The sequence below is a fragment of the Schistocerca americana genome, chromosome 9 (assembly GCF_021461395.2).
Source record: "Schistocerca americana isolate TAMUIC-IGC-003095 chromosome 9, iqSchAmer2.1, whole genome shotgun sequence".
Lineage (NCBI taxonomy): Eukaryota > Metazoa > Arthropoda > Insecta > Orthoptera > Acrididae > Schistocerca > Schistocerca americana.
The window spans coordinates 48,114,346-48,135,151 of record NC_060127.1 but is presented as its reverse complement, the minus strand read 5'-3'; the positions used below and the strand labels follow the sequence as shown (position 1 = coordinate 48,135,151).

Here is a 20,806-nt window from a genome sequence, read left to right as displayed (position 1 = left end):
TCGTCACACAAGGTGGGTAGCAGAACTCAGTCAAGTCTGAAATGGGGGGGACAGACGCGACCGACAGAAATGAAGCCGCGAGGGCTGGGTTAGCTCACTGGGTGGGAGTACTTTCCACGAAAAGGCAACCTACCACCTCGGAGTCTCAGTAATGTCTTTTGCTAACTTGCCCTATGGTAAAGTCTGTAAAGTCTCAAAGATTATGTTCAACCACGCCTAGAATGTCAATACCGCGGTTCGATCGCGTCCGACTTCTTACTTTGCGACAGGAAGAGCTCTCAACAAGGGAAGTGTCCAGCTCTCTCATAGTCAACCAAAGCGATGTTGTTCGGACATGGAGGAGATACAGAGAGACGGGAACTGTCGATGACATGCCTCGCTCAGGCTGCCCAAGGGCTACTACCTCAGTGGATGACCTCTGTCTACGGAGTATGGCTCCGAGGAACTCTGACAGCAACGAAACCATGATCAATAAAGCTTTTCGTGCAGCCAGATAATTCGGTGAAATGAAATGAAATGTCGTGTGGCGAGAGCCTCCCGGCGGGTAGACCTGATCGCCACTTCCGTGACTTACGCGTCGATGAGGATGAAATAAGGATGTTGATGACGACACAAACACTCAGTCGCTGAGCGGAGAAAATCTCCAACCCAGCCGGGAATCGAACCCGGGCCCCCCAGCATGACAAGCCAGCGCGCTGTCCACTCGGTTACGGTGGCGGACAGATACTGCGGTACAGTGAAACTGTAATGTTGTGCAAGCTACGTAACTAAAATGTAAACGTTCGTTTCCTCAGTACTGTGTATCGCCGAAAGTTAATGATCGACTGCTTTGAAATACACATTGCAGTCTAATTCGGCGTGGAAAATATAGCCTGTAATATATGTATACGTAACTTTTTGAGATTCTCCCTAGCAACATTTGCCTATTATCAAATTTATCTAAATTTCTGCACTACATAATATTTAAAAATACGTAAATAAAAACACGTGCGAATACCGATGCAACGTTGTGCCAAAATTCCAAAGCAACCGGTGAAAAACTTAAGGTGATCTGCTGTTCGGAACACCTACATTTCCTTTCGTGGAGATATGTAGCATCTATGCCACTAACTGAAGGCAGGTTGTTTATTCCCACACGTATTTTGCTTCTTTCATCTGGGAAGTATCATCGGTGGCCTGCAATACATGCTTCTTTTTATACATACAATAAACGTATTATGTGGTAGATATAATATGCTGCTATGTAGCATTTTGTAGAGTTTTTCTCTTCTTTTTAGGTAATAATCAACTTCTTTTGTTGCACAAATTTTCTAATGTAAACTTATCGTCCGGTGTTACTTATGATTTCCAGCACTGTTAACTCACGCGTGTGGTCCTGGAGACGTATTCGAAGTAACACCGGACGATAAGTTCACATTACAAAATTTCTGCTACGAAAGTTGACTCTAACCTAAAAAAAAAGAAGAGAAAAACAAGGCAAAATGTAACATAGCAGCATATTATATCAGTCACATAATAGGTATTTGTATGTATAAAAGGAAACATCTATTACACGCCACTGATGATACTTCCCAAATAAATGGCAATCAATAAACTCCCTGCAGTTGGTTGCATAGACAGTACATACTACCACGAATTTAAAGCAGTCAAGGGCAAGACAGAAAACACAAAAAATGACCACCTACATTTTCTGTACAAGTGCAAACGTATATGCTCGTTTCTTCAAAATCACAAATCTGCGAAAGTTCTTCATTGGTCGCTTTGAAATTTTGACGCAACTTTGGATTCGAAAAATCACCTCTTGTATATAACTCCTGGAACGCCAACTAGTATACACGTAATATGTAATAAAAGGGAAAGGTTATTAAAACGTAAATGTTGGTTTGTTCAAAATCGTTAATCACCGAAAGTTCTTCATCGACTGCTTTGAAATTAATTGGTATATACTTGTGTTTTTATTTACTTATTTTTTAAAAATATGAGTAATTCATAAATTTAGATAAATGGGGAAACATTATAAAATATACACCCATCAAAAAAAAATCTTTGCATCACATGGAGGAGATACAGAGAGGAGATACAGACAGACAGGAACTGTCGATGGCATGGCTCGGTGGAACCCTGACAGCAACGCCACCATGTTCAGTAATGCCTTTCTTGCAGCGACAGGACGTCGTGTTACGACTCAAACTGTGCCCAATGAGCTGCATGATGCGCAACTTCAGTCCCGCGTCGCATGGCGAGGTCCATCTTTGCAACCACGACGCCATGCAGCGCGGTACAGATGGGCCCAACAACATTCCGAGTGGACCGCTCAGGGCTGGCATCACGTTCTCTTCACCGATGAGTGTCGCGTATGCCTTCAAGCAGACAATCGTCTGAGACGTGTTTGGAGGCAACCCGGTCACGCTGAACGCCTTAGACACACTGTGCAGCGAGTGCAGCAAGGTGGAGGTTCCCTGATGTTTTGAGGTAGCATTATGTGTGACCGACGTACGCTCCTGGCGATCATGGACGGCGCCGTAGTGTGAATGCCATCCTCAGACCGATAGTGCAACCATATCGGCAGCGTATTGGAGAAGCATTCGTCGTCATGGAGGACAATTCGCGCCCCGATCGTACACATCTTTTGAATAACTTCCTCCAGGATAACGACATCGCTCGACTAGAGTGGCCAGCATGTTCTCCAGGCATGAATCCTATTGAACACGCCTGTGATAGATTGAAAAGGGGTGTTTATGGTTGAGGTGACCCACCAAACGCTCTGAGAGACCTACTCCGAATCGCCGTTGAGGAGTGGGACAATGTGGAACACCAGAGCCTTGATGAACTTGTGCATAGTATGCCACGACGAATACAGGCATGCATCTATGCAGGATTACGTGCTACTGCGTATTAGAGGTACTGATGTGTACAACAATCTGGACCACCACCTCTGAAGGTCTCGCTGTATGGTGGTACAACATGCAATGTGTCGTTTTCATGGGCAATAAAAAGGGCGGAAATGGGGTGATGCAAAACGTTTTTTGATGTATGTAGAAACTAATGCACTTACGGTGGTATTTCATTTACCAGTGGACAGTGTTGATGACTGCATCTTCTGGCGGGAAACAATTTCGAAGTGACTAATTAAAACTGGATACAGAGTAGGTGATGGCAATCAAGTTAAGAATTTTGAGTGTTTAAGCACTTCTGAGGAGAACCGTAAAGTGAAATTTAAATTTGATTGTGCAATACGTGAGAAACATTCCGTAACGTAGATTCGACATAATCTGTTGCAGTATAATTTGTAGTTGGCGGCTTTGCGTTAATTGTTGTTGTCAGGGTTTTCTTTCGACTGGAACGTGCAATAACACAGACAAAAAAAAAAAAAAATGGCAACACCAAGCAGGAGTTGTGCGTCGTAAACGGAAGTTAGTAGGCGTGTTTCTGCATCTGACGACTGATGTCTATTCAAATTTCTCGCCAGTCTTTTAAGAGCGGCTTTAATAGCGCTACTGTGAAGTTGTAGATGAGGTTTTGCTTACATACACGTTGTAACGGTCAAGAGCGTTAGTTACATCTACATCTACATCTACATGGATGCTCTGCAAATCACATTTACGTTCCTGGCAGAGGGTTCATAGAACCACCTTCACAATTCTCCATTATTCCAATCTGGTATAGCGCGCGGAAAGAATGAACACCTATATCTTTCCGTGCGAGCTCTGATTTCCCTTATTTTATCGTGGTGATCGTTCCTCCGTATGTAGGTCGGTGTCAACAAAATATTTTCGCATTTGGAGGAGAAAGTTCGTGATTCGAATTTCGTGAGAAGATTCCGTCGCAACTAAAAACGCCTTTCTTTTAATGATGTCCAGCCCAAATCCTGTATTATTTCTGTGACACTCTCTCCCCTATTTCACGATAATACAAAACGTGCTGCCTTTCTTTGAACTTTTTCGATGTACTCCGTCAGTCCTATCTGGTACGGATCCCACACTGCGCAGCACTATTCTAAAAGAGGACGGACAAGCGTAGTGTAGGCAAGTGTCCTGCCAATAAAACGCAGCCTTTGGTTAGCCTTCCCCACAACATTTTCTATGTGTTCTTTCAAATTTAAGTTGATCGTAATTGTAATACCTAGGTATTTAGTTAAATTTACGGCTATTAGATTAGACTGATTTATCGCATAACTGAAGTTTAACGAGTTCCTTTTAGCACTCATGTGGATGACCTCACACTTTTAGTTATTTAGGGTCAACTGCCACTTTTCGCTTGTCGGCCGGTGTGGCCGAGCGGTTCTAGGCGCTTCGGTCTGGAACCGTGCGACCGCTACGGTCGCAGGTTCGAATCCTGCCTCGGGCATGGATGTGTGTGATGTCCGTAGGTTAGTTAGGTTTAAGTAGTTCTAAGTTCTAGGGGACTGATGACCTGAGATGTTGAGTCCCATAGTGCTCAGAGCCATTTTGAACCACTTTTCGCATCATTCAGATTTAACATTGACTGTGGTGAGCCCATGTTAGTCAACAATGCCTTTAAGGGGACAAAGACGTGATTATGAACACCTCGCTCAATATGAACAAAGTTGTGTAATAGGACTACGAGAAGCTGGACGTTCCTTTCGCTTTAGTGCAGAAAGACTGCACAGAAATACAGCTACTGTACGTGATTGCTGGCAGCGGTACTCTGGGAATGTCGGGTTACAAGAAGACCAGACATGTTGGCTAGGCCTACTCGATCAACACATCTGTCTCCAATCGAGCATATACGGACATTATGCCACCATCTCTACATCTTGGGCCTGTAGCCCTTCCATTCGTTGAAACTACGACTGGGGCTCATACTCGATAGGAAAGTCTCTTGGTCCTCCCATGTGTCTTACCTGGCAGCCCACAATATGTGTTCCCTCAGTCTCCTACGTGTCCTCACTGGTACTTCCTGGGGTGCCAATCGAATCACTCTCGTCCATTTGTAACGGTCCCTTGTCCGTTCGAAACTCGACTATGGGTGCTTTGTTCATGCGTCCCTCTTACACCGCCTCTACACTATCCACCATCGTGTCATCCGTTTGCCCACTGGCACCTTCTACACCAGCGTGGCTGAGAGTCTGTATGCTGACGCTGCTGAACTACCACTATCCCACCGCAAGTATGCATGCCGTTTGTCTGCCATGCATGGTCATCCATCCTATGCCTCCTTCTTTGATGATTGCTTAGATCGTCAGTATGGTGGTCGTCCCCCTTCCCTGTTACCTCCTGGAGTCCACATACTACGGCCGCTTAACTCCACACTACCTGCAACTTTCCCAGTCGGTGTGAACCCTTCACCACCCTGGCTTCGTGAAGCGTCCCATGTTGGCCTTCATTCGCTTCCGAAGGACACTACTCCAGCCTGCGTCTATCGCCTCCAGTTTAACGACCTTCGCATGGAACTTCGCAGTAGTACCTTTGTAAACACTGATGGCTCTTGGACTGACCGTGGGGTCTGGTGTGCCTTTGTCATTGGCACTGATGTCTTTCGATATGGACTTCCGGCACATTTCTCTGTATTTACAGCCGAGCTTTTCGCCTTGTATCAGGCCACAGAGTACATCCAGCGACACAGCCTTTCCAATTGTGTGCTCTGCTCAGACTCACTCAGTGCCCTCCAAAGTCTCTGCGCGCTGTCCACTGCGCATCCCTTAGTGCAGCGGGTTCAAGAGAACTGTCACTTGCTCATTCTTGGTGGAGCCAGTGTGATGTTTCTGTGGGTCGCTGGTCATGTCGGTCTGCCAAGAAACGAGGCTGCTGACGCTGCTGCCAAGGCTGAAGTCCTTTTACATCAGCCCACTAGTTGCTATATTCCCTCCGATGATCTCTGCGTTGCCGTCTGTCAGGTGGTGGTGTCCCTTTGGCATTGCCAATGGTTCTCCCTTTACGGGAATAAGCTTCGGCTTGTTGAGCCTCTCCCAGCGCCTTGGACGACCTCATCTCGGCCCTCCCGCCGGGAGGAGATTAACTCGGCTGCGTATTGGGCGCTGCCTTTTTAACCATCGTCATTTGCTTTGCGGCGCTACCCCACCACTTTGTATACATTGCGCAAAAATTTTAACTGTCCTCCACTTCCTGCTGGAATGCCCTTTTCCTAAAAACTTACGTCGCAGCTTGGGTTTGCCGCCTGATTTATCAGCCGTTTTAGCGAATGACGCGCTGGTTGCCACCGCGATTTACTTTTTAACCGCCGCAGCAATATGGCGAAGACCATTTAATTTTTAGTTTTGGACCTCCATTACTGCATGGTTTTTTAGTCCTTTTCCAAGTTGTTTTTAGCTGTCTCCTATACTGTCCATTGGGACTGACTCATAGTCGTTTGACTCCACTCTGTTCGTATTCTAAAGTTTTGACCTGGGCGCTTATGACCCCAGCTGTTTTTTGCGCTCTAGCAAAGAAAAAAAAAAAACGACAACTCGACTGTATGAAGAAACAGCATTAACCGCCGCCGTACAGACCGATCAAGTGCGTGGAACTCCATCCTCGAAACTGACACCCAGTGCCTCTACAACAAAATGCATGCGCGTCAGCGTGCTTGTATTCAACATCCTGGCACCCACACCGATTATTACTGTACCAGCATTTCGCATTTGGAGTGACTACTCTCGCGCTTACATTATCCTGTGATCTTGAAATGTTGCCTAGACAAAAGTATTCCACAAATTTCATTACTCTATATTAACTACACTACAGGCCATTAAAATTGCTACGCTACGAAGATGACGTGCTACAGACGCGAAATTTAGCCTAAGGAAGCAGATGCTGTCATATGCAAATGATTAGCTTTTCAGAGCATTCACACAAGGTCAGCGCCGGTGGTGACACCTACAACGTGATGACATGAGGAAAGTTCCCAACCGATCTCTCATACAAAAAACAGCAGTTGACCGGCGTTGCCTGGTGTAACGTTGTTGTGATGCCTCGTGTAAGGAGGAGAAATGCGTACCATCACGTTTCCGACTTTGATAAAGGTCGGATTGTAGCCTATCGCGATGGCGGTTTATCGTATCGCGACATTGCTGCTCGCGTTGGTCGAGATCCAATGACTGTTAGCAGAATACGGAATCGGTGGGTTCAGGAGGGTAATACGGAACGCCGTGCTGGATCCCAACGGCCTCCTATCACTAGCAGTCGAGATGACAGGCATCTTATCCGCATGGCTGTAACGGATCGTGCAGCCACGTCTCGATCCCTGAGTCAGCAGATCGAGAAGTTTGCACGACAACAACAATCTGCACGAACAGTTCGACGACGTTTGCAGCAGCACGAACTATCAGGTCCGAGACCATAGCTGCGGTTACCCTTGACGCTGCATCACAGGCAGGAGCGTCTGCGATGGTGTACTCAACGACGAACCTGGGTGCGAGAATGGCAAAACGACATTTCTTCGAATAAATCCAGGTTCTGTTTACAGCATCATGGTGGTCGCATCCGTGTTTGGTGACATCGCGGTGGACGCCCATTGGAAGCGTGTATTCGTCATCGCCATACTGGCGTATCACCCTGCGTGATGTTGTGGGATGCCATTGGTTAAACGTCTCGGTCACGTCTTGTTCGCATTGACGGCACTTTGAACAGTGGACATTACATTTCAGACGCGTTACGAGCCGTGGCTCTACCCTTCATTCGATCCCTGCGAAACCCTACATTTCAGCAGGATAATGCACGACTGCATCTTGCAGGTCCTGTATGGGCCTTTGTGGATACAGAAAATGTTTGACTGCTGCCCGAGCCACTACGTTCTCCAGATCTCTCACCAACTGAATACGTCTTGTCAATTGTGGCCGAGCAACTGGCTCGTCACAATACGCCAGTCACTACTCTCGATGAACTGTGGTATCGTGTTGTAGCTGGATGGGCAGCTGTACCTGTACACGCCGTCCAAGCTCTGAGTCAATACCCAGGCGTATCAAGGCCGTTATTATGGCCAGAGGTGGCTGTTCTGGGTACTCATTTCTCAAGATATATGCAACCAAACTGAGAGAAAATGTAATTAAAATGGCTCTGAGCACTATGGGACTCAACAGGATTCGAACCTGCGACCGTAGCGGTCTCGCGGTTCCAGACTGCAGCGCCTAGAACCGCACGGCCACTACGGCCGGCAGAAAATGTAATTACATGTCAGTTCTAGTGTAATATATTTGTCCAATGAATACCCGTTTATCATCTCCATTTCTTCTTGGTGTAGCAATGTTAATGGCCAGTAGTGTATGTTTTGGTGTTGCGATTTTTTTCTTCAGTGTATTTGGCATAGATTTATAAGAGTCCGAGTAGTCGAACAGGAAGTGGAGAGAGCAGCGAGTACAGTGGAACTGCGTGAGGCGAGGCGGCGGTGGCCACCGGGCCGGGCTGTACCTGCGGACGCAGAGGCGGCCTGGCGCGCTCCAGCACGAGGTCGTCGTGGAGCCCGGGGGGCGGCGGGGGCGGCAGTCGCGGAGGCGGCGCCGGCGGCCGCGGGGGCCGCGTCGGCGGCGGGCCCAGCAGTGCGGCCAGCAGCGCACCCGACGCCAGCGCCGCGACGCCCAGCGCCGCCAGGCAGACGCACGCGCAGAGCACGGTGCGGCGTCGCGCCATCACCCAGCGGCCAGCGAGCACCAGCTGCTGCCGGCGGCCGGCGCTGAAACAGCCGCGTTCCAAATGTACCGCATTGTTTCATCTCCACTTTCACCTGACCTTCAAAACCGCTTACAATATCCGGTTTATGAATTAACCCATTTTCGGTTTCTTACTACACTACTGGCCATTAAAATTGCTACACCAAGAAGCAATGCAGATGGGCATTGAGTCAAACAGAGCTTGGATGGCATGTACAGGTACAGCTGCCCATGCAGCTTCAACACGATACCACAGTTCATCAAGAGTAGTGACTGGCGTATATGGTGACGAGCCAGTTGCTCGGCCACCATTGACCAGACGTTTTCAATTGCTGGGAGATCTGGAGAATGTGCTGGCTAGGGCAGCAGTCGAACATTGCCCGTACAGGACCTGCAACATGCGGTCGTGCTGAGATGTAGCGTTTCCCAGGGATCGAAGGAAAGGTAGAGCTACGGGTCGTAACACATCTCAAATGTAACGTCCACTGTTCAAAGTGCCGTCAGTGCGAACGAGAGGTGACCCAGACATGTAACCAATGGCACCCGTATCATCACGCTGGATGATACGCCAGTATGGCGATGACTAATACACGCTTCCAATGTGCGTTCACCGCGATGTCGCCAAACACAGATGCGACCATCGTGATGCTGTAAACAGAACCTGGATTCATCCGAAAAAATGACGTTTTGCCCGTCGTTCCCCCAGGTTCGTCGTTGAGTAGACCATCGCAGGCGCTCCTGCCTGTGATGCAGCGTCAAGGGTAACCGCAGCTATGGTCTCCGAGCTGATACTCCATGCTACTGCAAACGTCGTCGAACTGACCGTGCAGATGGTTGTTGACTTGCAAACGTCCCCAGCTTTTGACTCAGGGATCGAGAAGTGGCTGCACGATCCGTTTCAGCCATGCGGATAAGATGCCTGTCATCTCGACTGCTAGTGATACGAGGCCGTTGGGATCCAGCACAGCGTTCCGTATTACCCTCCTGAACCCACCGATTCCATATTCTGCTAACAGTCATTGGATCTCGACCAACGCGAGCAGCAGTGTCGCGATACGATAAACCGCCATCGCGATAGGCTACAATCCGACCTTTCTCAAAGTCGGAAACGGTACGCATTTCTCCTCCTTACACGAGGCATCACAACAACGTTTCACCAGGCAACGGCGGTCAACTGCTGTTTTTTGTATGAGACATCGGTTGGAAACTTTACTCATGCCAGCACGTTGTCGGTGTCGCCACCGGCGCCAACCTTGTGTGAATGCTCTGAAAAGCTAATCATTTGCATATCACAGCACTTTCTTCCTGTCGGTTAAATTTTGCGTCAGTAGCACGTCATCTTCGTAGTGTAGCAATTTTAATGGCCAGTAGTGTACATTTATTTCCAGCAATATGTGATGTCGGCGCGTAAGTTCGAAGCGTTTTTCCGTAAGTTTGATAACGAAAACGGATACAAATAACAGAGACTTTAGTCATCAATAATACATTTTAGTTAAATATTTTAAACATAGCTGCACAGCAGCAACGGTTTCACGTAATAAAACTATAAACAGCCGACCAGTTGCAATGGATAAAGAAATTCTTTACCTAGGTTTCGACAAATATAAATTTGTCTTCTTCAGAAGGTATCCTAAGGACAATGAACATCATGGCTCACATTAGAAAAGTATGAAACTTTTAAGCCATGAACAAATTTTAACATAAATTAGAGAACTCTTGCATTACAGAAGTATGATAACGACGACTGGTACTTACAATTTTACATTAGCAAGGACTAATGTACCATCGCCGTTTTTACAATTGTCGGCATAGATTCATGTGTCTTGGGGAATATATTGTACAGGATAAAACGTCTTCTAATGAAAAAATATAACTGTAACGTCTCTTTCTCTACTAATAACAGTTTAAAGAGAAATCTTGTACATTCAGTAGAGATCGCCGGCGATTGGTTTTCCAATTCAGGGGTTTACAAACTAACCTGTAACAACTGTCCTTCATATGCTATTGGTCAAACAGGCACAGCTGTGAAAACAAGATATAAAGAACACCTATTAGGTAAAAAAGGAGCGAATATACACAATTCTACTTTTGCTGAACACCTCCTGATAGCCATACGCCAAAACATTTAGAAGACACTGTTATCCTACACAGAGAAGTCAAAGGGCGTAGATTAGATCTGTGGGAAGAGTTACAAATTTTCAAACATCTTGAGCTCAAGGACGGTAATATACTGAACGACCAGTCGAACCTTGCTCGTAGACAATTTTTCGAAGGCTTTAAACCTGTACTGTTTATGGTATAACACTAATGCTGGTAACCTTAGTGGTCTATTTCCTCAGGAAGCTATGATGCACCTTCAATGCTTTAAGCTCTCCACCCCTTACGTAATGGTGGTTTTGTCACGATGTATGTATGCCACTACATCGGCCCTTATGTGATTTTGCCTGGCTCTAAAATTTTGGTTTTCCCTGTGAATGTGTATTAACAGGATCGAGTACCAGTGTTCGTAATTCTTTCTTGACAAGAGTCATTATTGTCAATTTTAAAGTTCTGACATGTATACCGTTTGTGGGCTTCACTAATATAGTAATGTAATTTTTTATATTTTGGCTGTATATGCCACTGGGCGTAAGTATCTCGGCGTAAGCGCCACTTGCTTTTTTTGATGTATAACTACATTATTTGTACCAATGCTCCCATACTGTTATAACGGGAGTGTTAATTTCCTTCCTTTTTTATTGTTACTGTACCTAAGGACGTTATTAATACTGATAATTTACACATTGCCTCTGTACGCCAATTGGCACATGTTTCTCAGCACGAGCGCCACCTGCCCTGTTTTCAGAGTGACTACGCTCGCCGATTACACTCAGTCGGTTGTGAGCTCAGCAAGATCCATGAACTATCTTGTATTTACGTGACAAACCCTAATTCTACGGCTATATTTTATTTTTGACACATGGTTCTATGCCGAAGATTGTAAAAACGGCGATGGTACATTAGTCCTTACTAATATAAAATTGTAAATACCAGTCGTCGTTATCATACTTCTGTAATGCAAGAGTTCTCTAATTTGTGTTAAAATTTACTCTTGGTTTAAAAGTTTCATACTTTTCTAGTGTAAGCCTCACCTACCTTGGCCTCACCCTTTTCTGTCACCTCACCTGGATCCATCATCTCCGCTCCATCCAATCCCAAGTCCACAACCGCCTGAAACTCCTCTCTGGCCGGACATGGGGGTTGCACCCCTCTACCATCCTCTACACCTACAAATCCTTCATCCGTCCCATCCTCTGTTATGCCAGTCCCGCCTGTATACCTGCCCCCCCCCCCAAATTCTGTAAGTCCCTCCAGATCCTTGAGCGTCATGCACTGCGCCTCGCCTTCCATATACGCCTCCCGTCCCCCACGTGGATCCTCTATGACCTCATTCCTTTCCCCCATCTGCTCCTACGCCTCGAACATATCTGCATCCTCTACAGCTCCCGCCACCTTGATCCCCCTCACCCCCTGGTTGCTCCTCTCCTCTCTCGTCTCTGTCCCCTGCCACACCTTCACTGTTGTGTCCCCCCTACCCTCCATCTCTACACGCTCCATCTCCTTTCCCAAGGTGGCTTCCGTCAACTCCCTCTTCCAGATGATGCCCTCTCTCCCTCCATTTATCCCTCCTATCAACTCTGATCCTCACTCCCCCTCCTTTCCTCTGTCCTTTTCCCAGGCTCCCTCTCCCCCCCCTTCCATCCTCTCTTTTCCCCAACACCCCTTTCTCTGCCCCCCTTCTCTCCCCCGAGTCCTTTTGCATTTCCCTCCTCTGCCTTTTCCCATTCTGTCTCGCGTTTTCCCCGTCCCTCTTCCCCCTTATGAGTCCTCTCCCCCCTTTGGTTCCCCCCACTTTTAGTTTTTTCCTCTCCTCTCTCCTTGTTTTCCCCCTCGTCCAGGTCCTCCCCCCCCCCCCACCGCCCCATCTGCCCTTGGCTAGGGAGTGTCATCATACTGTCGCTGGGGGTGATTTTTTTATTTTTTGCATACAGAAACCAGACTGTCGCCATGTTTTTTTTAATTGTGTGTCTACTATGATACTTGTCTGATACCTGTGTATTTTTAACAGTGCCAACCCCTTTGCTTTCTGTTTTAACTTTCCACAATTTTCCGCTATTTTACACTTTAAGTCATCGTTTTATCCCCTGTTTTTCTTGATTCTTTTCTTCTTACGTTTTTAAAAAAGTTTGTAGGCTGTAGAGCAGCGTACTAAGCTGCTGCCAGCCCGCCCCCTTCGGGGGGGGGGGGGATTGAAATTCAATAAAGGGAAAAAAAACTAATGTAAGCTATGATGTTCATTGTCCTTAGGCTACCTTCTGAAGAAGACAAATTTATATTTGTCGAAGCCTAGGTAAAGGATTTCTTTATCCATTGCAACTGGTCGGCTGTTTATAATTTTATTACATTTTAGTTATTTCATTTATTTAATGAAATTTTTTGAGGAAAGTTAATAGAAGAGTGAGGATGTCCAGAAACACTTTCAATTATTTATTGCACAAGAATCAAACATTGTACAGATATCATAACATACGCCATTTTGAAGAATTTGATAATTTGCCGATAGTCAGTGCTACTCGCAAACATGGCGAGTTTCCCAGAAGAAGTGTTTGATCATCTACATCTACATTTACATCCATACTCCTCAAGCCACCTGACGGTGCGTGGCGGAGGGTGCTTTGAGTACCTCTATTGGTTCTCCCTTCTATTCCAGTCTCGCATTGTTCGTGGAAAGAAAGATTGTTCAAACGCGCAAACGTGTGTGAAATCTTATGGGACTTAACCTCTAATGTCATCAGTCCCTAAGCTTACACTCTACTTAACCTAAATTATCCTAAGGACAAACACACACACCCCTGCCCGAGGGAGGACTCGAACCTCCGCCGGGACCAGCCACACAGTCCATGACTGCAGCGCCCTTAGACCGCTCGGCTTATCCTGCGCAGCGAAATAAAGATTGTCGGTATGCCTCTGTGTGGGCTCTAATCTCTCTGATTTTATCCTCTTGGTCTCTTCGCGAGACAACCCACAGTACAGTCCTTAATGGGCTCCCCCTGAGTCTCATCTCTGCTCACAAGAACCGCTCGCTATGAAGACAAATTTTTTCCACAGTCAACGAGGTGCAGACCAGTACAGATAACTGGCCGAAAGACAGGCGGCTGCTCTGTATGACGAGGATACTGGAAAACTGATACAACACTACCGTGCCGTGGCGGCGTATTCCCGATAGATTCTCGATCGTTGGGCCTCCGAGTGGTGTTTCTTTCTCCGTTGCGGGCCGCCTCCTGGCGGCGAGCGGCCGTGGCGTGTGCGCGAGCAGCCAAGTTAGGGCGCGAGCGGCGCGAGAATTGCCTTGTGGGTCCCTCCGCGCTGTCCCTGGCCAGGGCTGGTGTCGCTCGCTGCTCCCCGGGTCGGTGGCTGGAGTCGGCGCCTGGTTACCAGCCTTCCTGCCCTGTCTGACTGCTCCTTGCTGAGGTCCGGCTGACGATACTCGCGCCGGATCACCTTCCTCGCGGCGATTTCCCTGGACCGCACCTCGGCAGGAGCTTGTGGCTGTGCTGCTCCCGGATATAGTTTACAAGGGAGTACTTTTCCGTCCTCGGAAGTTTGGTGCTGTTTGTGTGTTTCAGCGTGCTATGGCCGGATGAATAAGATTATCTTCGTTGTTATGATTGTGTCGGAAATGTGGGCAAACCCCAGTGTTCGTGTTTCTCGGCTTTCTGTGGGACGATGTACCTCACTTAGTGTGTTTTTCTTGGCGTTCTATTGTGCCGTGGCAGAACTTTGTTTAACCTTTTCCCTCCTTACTCTTCTGCAGAGTGCCTTTGAATCCTGTGGCCTGTAATTTCGCTTGTGCCAAGTTCTGGGTTTTTTGGGGATAAGTGATTAAATTATGTTTTGGAATTTATGGGATTCTGTGTGTTTGTCTGGGGTTTTTGCTGGCCTGTGCCCGTACGATTTCCCGTTTCCTCACCCGAGCGTCGAACGCAAAGTTTAAGGTGAGTGAATTTTGGTAGTTCCCGTCCAGTAATTCGGTGGGTCCCGTCACGAATTTTTTTTTTTTTTTTTGCAACCTGCCTGTGGCGACGGTGATCGTTTCCTGACTTGTTTACCGTTTCTTGCCGACTTCTCTGCGTAGACAGCCGAATCTGTAATTTGCTCTATGCTATGTTATAGTTGCTTCAAGGTGGTTCGCACACTCCCCTTGGTAATGACATCTGCGCAACTATGAGATTGAATAACGTTTTGAACTATTGTAAGCTGGCGGTTGTCGCCGCGTGTGTTAAATGTTAACTTGTATTTGAGTTTTGGTGTAATTGTATTTTGTTAACTGAGTTATTTTTATCTTGCCTACTCCTGCGATGTCAGAAATGTTAAAATCTAGCCTTTGGCTCCTTGTGAATTTTTATGTTGCTAACTGATGCAGCATTTTAGTGTAGTGATTTATCTTTTACGTTTTGGGGAAATTTTATCTTGGTAAAGCCTTGGGGTTAAATTGTGCAACTTATGTCTATGATCTATGGAAATGTTGCACTTTCTCGTTGGGGCTATCACTTATTGTTTTACTAAAGGCATTAAGGGATATTTGTTGAAAGTTAAAAAAAAATTAACTATCATAAATTTAATCTTACCTCTGAAACCATATTTGTGGAGAGTTGTTATTTAAATTTCATTGTCTACTTCACTCCAATAAAGCCACCCTCTTAAGAAAAAAATTGTGGTGCTACCATTTGTTTCCCCCTTGTTTTCCTACCACGGCTCAACTACGACAACACTCGAAGTTGGAGCGGCGGATATGTAGAGAAGTAGGTCAAAGGTGTATCTAACTGTTGCAAAAATAAATGTTTCTGGTTCTCACTGTGGTTTCCATTTCGCGACCGATTGGAACTTACTTTCTGGACAACCCTGGTACAATGTGACAAGGCTAAATTGTTGTGGCGCTGGGGCTGGAAATGAGAATCTCTAAAACGGCGAAGCTCGTCGTCCGTTTGCGTACTACTGTCGTGAGCACCTGCGGAAAGTGGTTAAAGGATGGTGGGATGACGGGAGTAGGCCGTATGGGATTGCACGGCCAGGTCTCATCACGAAACGTAGCGGTCGGAGGATCCCCCACTGTGCAATCCAGGATAGGCAGCGATATGTGACAGATCTAACGACAACGCTGGGGCAGGCACGGCAGCGCACCGTTCAAAGGCCATTGTTGAACACGGAGCTCCACATCGCACGACCCCTACGTATTCCTGTGTTCACGAAAAGACGTCGTCAGGTATGATTGCATTGGGCACAGCATCACTGAGTTGTCACAGTGGATCAATAGACACGCGTCGCCTGTCGAATGAATCGCATTCGTTGTTACACCAATTCGATGGCTGGGTCCTTACAAGGCGTCATCCAGGCGAAGGGCTACAAGAAATATGCATCGCGCCAGAGATGCAGGCCGGTAAGGTCAGAAGTCTGCTATGGGGTAGACAGACAGGGACTTCTATGGGGTCTATAGTGGTAATTCAAGGAATCATGACTGCGGTGTACCACGTGAACATTATTGCAGATCACTTGCATCGCTTCAAGCTTGAAGTCTCCCCCTATGGCGACAACATCTTCCGTGTTACAAGATCAGAAGCACGCTACAATGGTTCGAGGGGCATTATAGTGAATTCACACTGATGTTCTGGCCAGCAAATGTGCCTGATCCGCATGTACCTACTGGAACACAAATCGGGTGACAGCTGCGTGCGTGTAAACAACCATCCCGTAATTTGCGGGAATTTAGTGATGTGTGCGTGGACATCTGGTGCCACATACTTCCCTAACTCTGTAAAGCACCTACAGAATCCACGCCAGGCAGAGTCTCTGTTTTACTGTGCTTGAAAAGTTCAACAACACGCTATTGGCTCTGAGCACTATGGGACTTAACAGCTGAGGTCATCAGTCCCCTAGAACTTAGAACTACTTAAACCTAACCAACCTAAGGACACCACACACATCCATGCACGAGGCAGCATTTGAACCTGCGTCCGTAGCGGTCGCGCGGTTCCAGACTAAAGCGTCTAGAACCACTCGGCCACCACGGCCGGTCAACACGCTATTACACTGGTAGTCATAATGTTTTGGCTCATCACTGTATAATTAGTAACCTCCAAGAGATCAAAGTATTCTCGATTCACTACAACTGATAAATTTTAAATGTATTACTTTTGCCACAACTTCTTTCTCTTTTATTAATGCATGCAAATGACACACAAATAATAAGCTGTTACGTAAAATTTGTAGTGGCGTTTTTCTTCAATTATTTTTAATGTAAAACCAGATTATTAGTCAAATATCTAGACTGTGTATCCACAGGACATGTGGCCTGTAATTGAAGAAGTGTCATGATGATCTCTCCATTGGCAAAAGATTCCGGAATAGTCCCCCATTCGGATCTCCGGGAGGGGACTGCCAAGGGGGAGGTTACCATGAGAATAAGATTGAAGAATCAACGAAAGGATAACGTTCTACGAGTCGGGGCGTGGAATGTCAGAAGCTTCAACGTGGTAGGGAAACTAGAAAATCTGAAAAGGGAAATGCAAAGGCTCAATCTAGATATAGTAGGGGTCAGTGAAGTCAAGTGGAAGGAAGACAAGGATTTCTGGTCAGATGAGTATCGGGTAATATCAACAGCAGCAGAAAATAGTATAACAGGTGTAGGATTCGTTATGAATAGGAAGGTAGGGCAGAGGGTGTGTTACTGTGAACAGTTCAGTGACCGGGTTGTTCTAATCAGAATCGACAGCAGACCAACACCGACAACGATAGTTCAGGTATACATGCCGACGTCGCAAGCTGAAGATGAACAGATAGAGAAAATGTATGAGGATATTGAAAGGGTAATGCAGTATGTAAAGGAGGACGAAAATCTAATAGTCATCGGTGACTGGAATGCAGTTGTAGGGGAAGGAGTAGAAGAAAAGGTTACAGGAGAATATGGGCTTGGGACAAGGAATGAAAGAGGAGAAAGACTAATTGAGTTCTGTAACAAGTTTCAGCAAGTAATAGCGAATACCCTGTTCAAGAATCACAAGAGGAGGAGGTATACTTGGAAAAGGCCGGGAGATACGGGAAGATTTCAATTAGATTACATCATGGTCAGACAGAGATTCCGAAATCAGATACTGGACTGTAAGGCGTACCCAGGAGCAGATATGGACTCAGATCACAATATAGTAGTGATGAAGAGTAGGCTGAAGTTCAAGAGATTAGTCAGGAAGAATCAATACGCAAAGAAGTGGGTTACGGAAGTACTAAGGAATGACGAGATACGTTTGAAGTTCTCTAACGCTATAGATACAGCAATAAGGAATAGCGCAGTAGGCAGTATAGTTGAAGAGGAATGGACATCTCTGCAAAGGGCCATCACAGAAGTTGGGAAGGAAAACATAGGTACAAAGAAGGTAGCTGCGAAGAAACCATGGGTAACAGAAGAAATACTTCAGTTGATTGATGAAAGGAGGAAGTTCAAACATGGTCCGGGAAAATCAGGAATACGGAAATACAAGTCGCTGAGGAATGAAATAAAAAGGAAGTGCAGGGAAGCTAAGACGAAATGGCTGCAGGAAAAATGTGAAGACATCGAAAAAGATATGATTGTCGGAAGGACAGACTCAGCATACAGGAAAGTCAAAACAACCTTTGGTGACATTAAAAGCAACGGTGGTAACATTAAGAGTGCAACGGGAATTCCACTGTTAAATGCAGGGGAGAGAGCAGATAGGTGGAAAGAATACATTGAAAGCCTCTATGAGGGTGAAGATTTGTCTGATGTGACAGAAGAAGAAACAGGTGTCGATTTAGAAGAGATAGGGGATCCAGTATTAGAATCGGAATTTAGAAGAGCTTTGGAGGACTTACGGTCAAATAAGGCAGAACGGATAGAAAACATTCCATCAGAATTTCTAAAATCATTGAGGGAAGTGGCAACAAAACGACTATTCACGTTGGTGTGAAGAATATATGAGTCTGGCGACATACCATCTGACTTTCGGAAAAGCATCATCCACACAATTCCGAAGACGGCAAGAGCAGACAAGTGCGAGAATTATCGCACAATCAGCTTAACAGCTCATGCATCGAAGCTGCTTACAAGAATAATATACAGAAGAATGGAAAAGAAAATTGAGAATGCGCTACGTGACGATCAGTTTGGCTTTAGGAAAAGTAGAGGGTCAAGAGAGGCAATTCTGACGTTACGGCTAATAATGGAAGCAAGGCTAAAGAAAAATCACGACACTTTCATAGGATTTGTCGACCTGGAAAAAGCGTTCGTCAATATAAAATGGTGCAAGCTGTTCGAGATTCTGAAAAAAAGTAGGGTAAGCTATAGGGAGAGACGGGTCATATACAATATGTACAATAACCAGGAGGGAATAATAAGTGTGGACGATCAAGAACGAAGTGCTCGTATTAAGAACGGTGTAAGACAAGGCTGTAGCCTTTCGCCCCTACTCTTCAATCTGTACATCGAGGAAGCAATGATGGAAATAAAAGAAAGGTTCAGGAGTGGAATTAAAATACAAGGTGAAAGGATATCAATGATACGATTCGCTGATGACATTGCTATCCTGAGTGAAAGTGAAGAAGAATTAAATGATCTGCTGAACGGAATGAACAGTCTAATGAGTACACAGTATGGTTTGAGAGTAAATCGGAGAAAGACGAAGGTAATGAGAAGTAATAGAAATGAGAACAGCGAGAAACTTAACATCAGGATTGATGGTCACGAAGTCAATGAAGTTAAGGAATTCTGCTACCTAGGCAGTAAAATAACCAATGACGGACGGAGCAAGGAGGACATCAAAAGCAGACTCGCTATGGCAAAAAAGGCATTTCTGGCCAAGAGAAGTCTACTAATAGCAAATATGGACTGTGGGAAAACCGGAACAGAAGAGAATCGAAGCATTTGAGATGTGGTGCTATAGACGAATGTTCAAAATTAGGTGGACTGATAAGGTAAGGAATGAGGAGGTTCTACGCAGAATCGGAGAGGAAAGGAATATGTGGAAAACACTGATAAGGAGAAGGGACAGGATGATAGGACATCTGCTAAGACATGAGGGAATGACTTCCATGGTACTAGAGGGAGCTGTAGAGGGCAAAAACTGTAGAGGAAGACAGAGATTGGAATACGTCAAGCAAATAATTGAGGACGTAGGTTGCAAGTGCTACTCTGAGATGAAGAGGTTAGCACAGGCAAGGAATTCGTGGCGGGCCGCATCAAACCAGTCAGTAGACTGACGAAAAAAAAGAAGAAAATCCAGACTACTGGCCTATAAAATTGCTACTCCACGAAGATGACGTGCTACAGACGCGAAATTTAACCGACAGGAAGAAGATGCTGTGATTTGCTAATGATTAGGTTTTCAGAGCATTCACACGAAGCTGGCGCTGGTGGCGTCACCTACAACGTGCTGACATGAGGAAAGATTCCGACCGATCTCTCATACACAAACAGCAGTTGACCGGCGTTGCCTGGTGCAACGTCGTTGTGATGCCTCGTGTAAGGAGGAGAAATGCGTACCATCAGGTTTCCGACTTTGATAAAGGTCGGATTGTAGCCTATCGCGATTGGGTGTATTGTATCGCGACATTGCTGCTCGCGTTGGTCGAGATCCAATGACTGTTAGCCGAATATCGAATCGGTGGGTTCAGGAGCGTAATACGGAACGCCGTGCAGGATCCCACCGGCCTCGTATCACTAGCGTTCGAGATGAGAGGCATCTTATCCGCTTTGCTGTAACGGATCGTGCAGCCACGTCTCGATCCCTGAGTCAACCAATGGGGACGTCTGCAAGGCAACACCCATCTGCACGATCAGTTCGACGACGTTTACAGCAGCATGGACTATCAGCTCAGAGACCGTGGCTGCGGCTATCCTTGACGCTGCATCACAGACAGGAGCGCCTTCGACGGTGTACTCAACTACGAACCTGGGTGCACGAATGGGAAAACGTCATTTTTCGGATGAATACAGATTCTGTTTACAGCGTCATGATGATCGCGTCCGTGTTTGGCGACATCGCGGTGAACGCACATTGAAAGCGTGTATTCGTTATCGCCATACTGGCGTATCACCCGGCGTGATGGTATGGGGTGCTACTGGTTACACGTCTCGGTCACCTCTTGTTCGCA

At 46.3% G+C, this 20,806-nt stretch overlaps 1 protein-coding gene and 1 long non-coding RNA gene across 2 annotated transcripts in view; both read right to left on the bottom strand.

Moving 5' to 3' along the window:
- The window catches only part of LOC124551254 (hexosaminidase D-like), a gene marked incomplete at its 5' end in the record, with an annotated part of 107,326 nt that extends 98,894 nt beyond the window's left edge, over positions 1-8,432 (bottom strand). Inside the window, one exon of the mRNA XM_047126252.1 lies at positions 8,367-8,432. Within this exon, the coding sequence (XP_046982208.1) occupies positions 8,367-8,432 (66 nt within the window). The remainder of the gene's footprint in view (positions 1-8,366) is intronic.
- Positions 8,433-8,541: 109 nt separating this feature from the next.
- Positions 8,542-20,806, bottom strand: part of LOC124550605 — a 293,556-nt gene continuing 281,291 nt past the window's right edge. The window contains exon 3 of the long non-coding RNA XR_006967725.1: positions 8,542-8,628. This is a non-coding gene — a long non-coding RNA (uncharacterized LOC124550605). The remainder of the gene's footprint in view (positions 8,629-20,806) is intronic.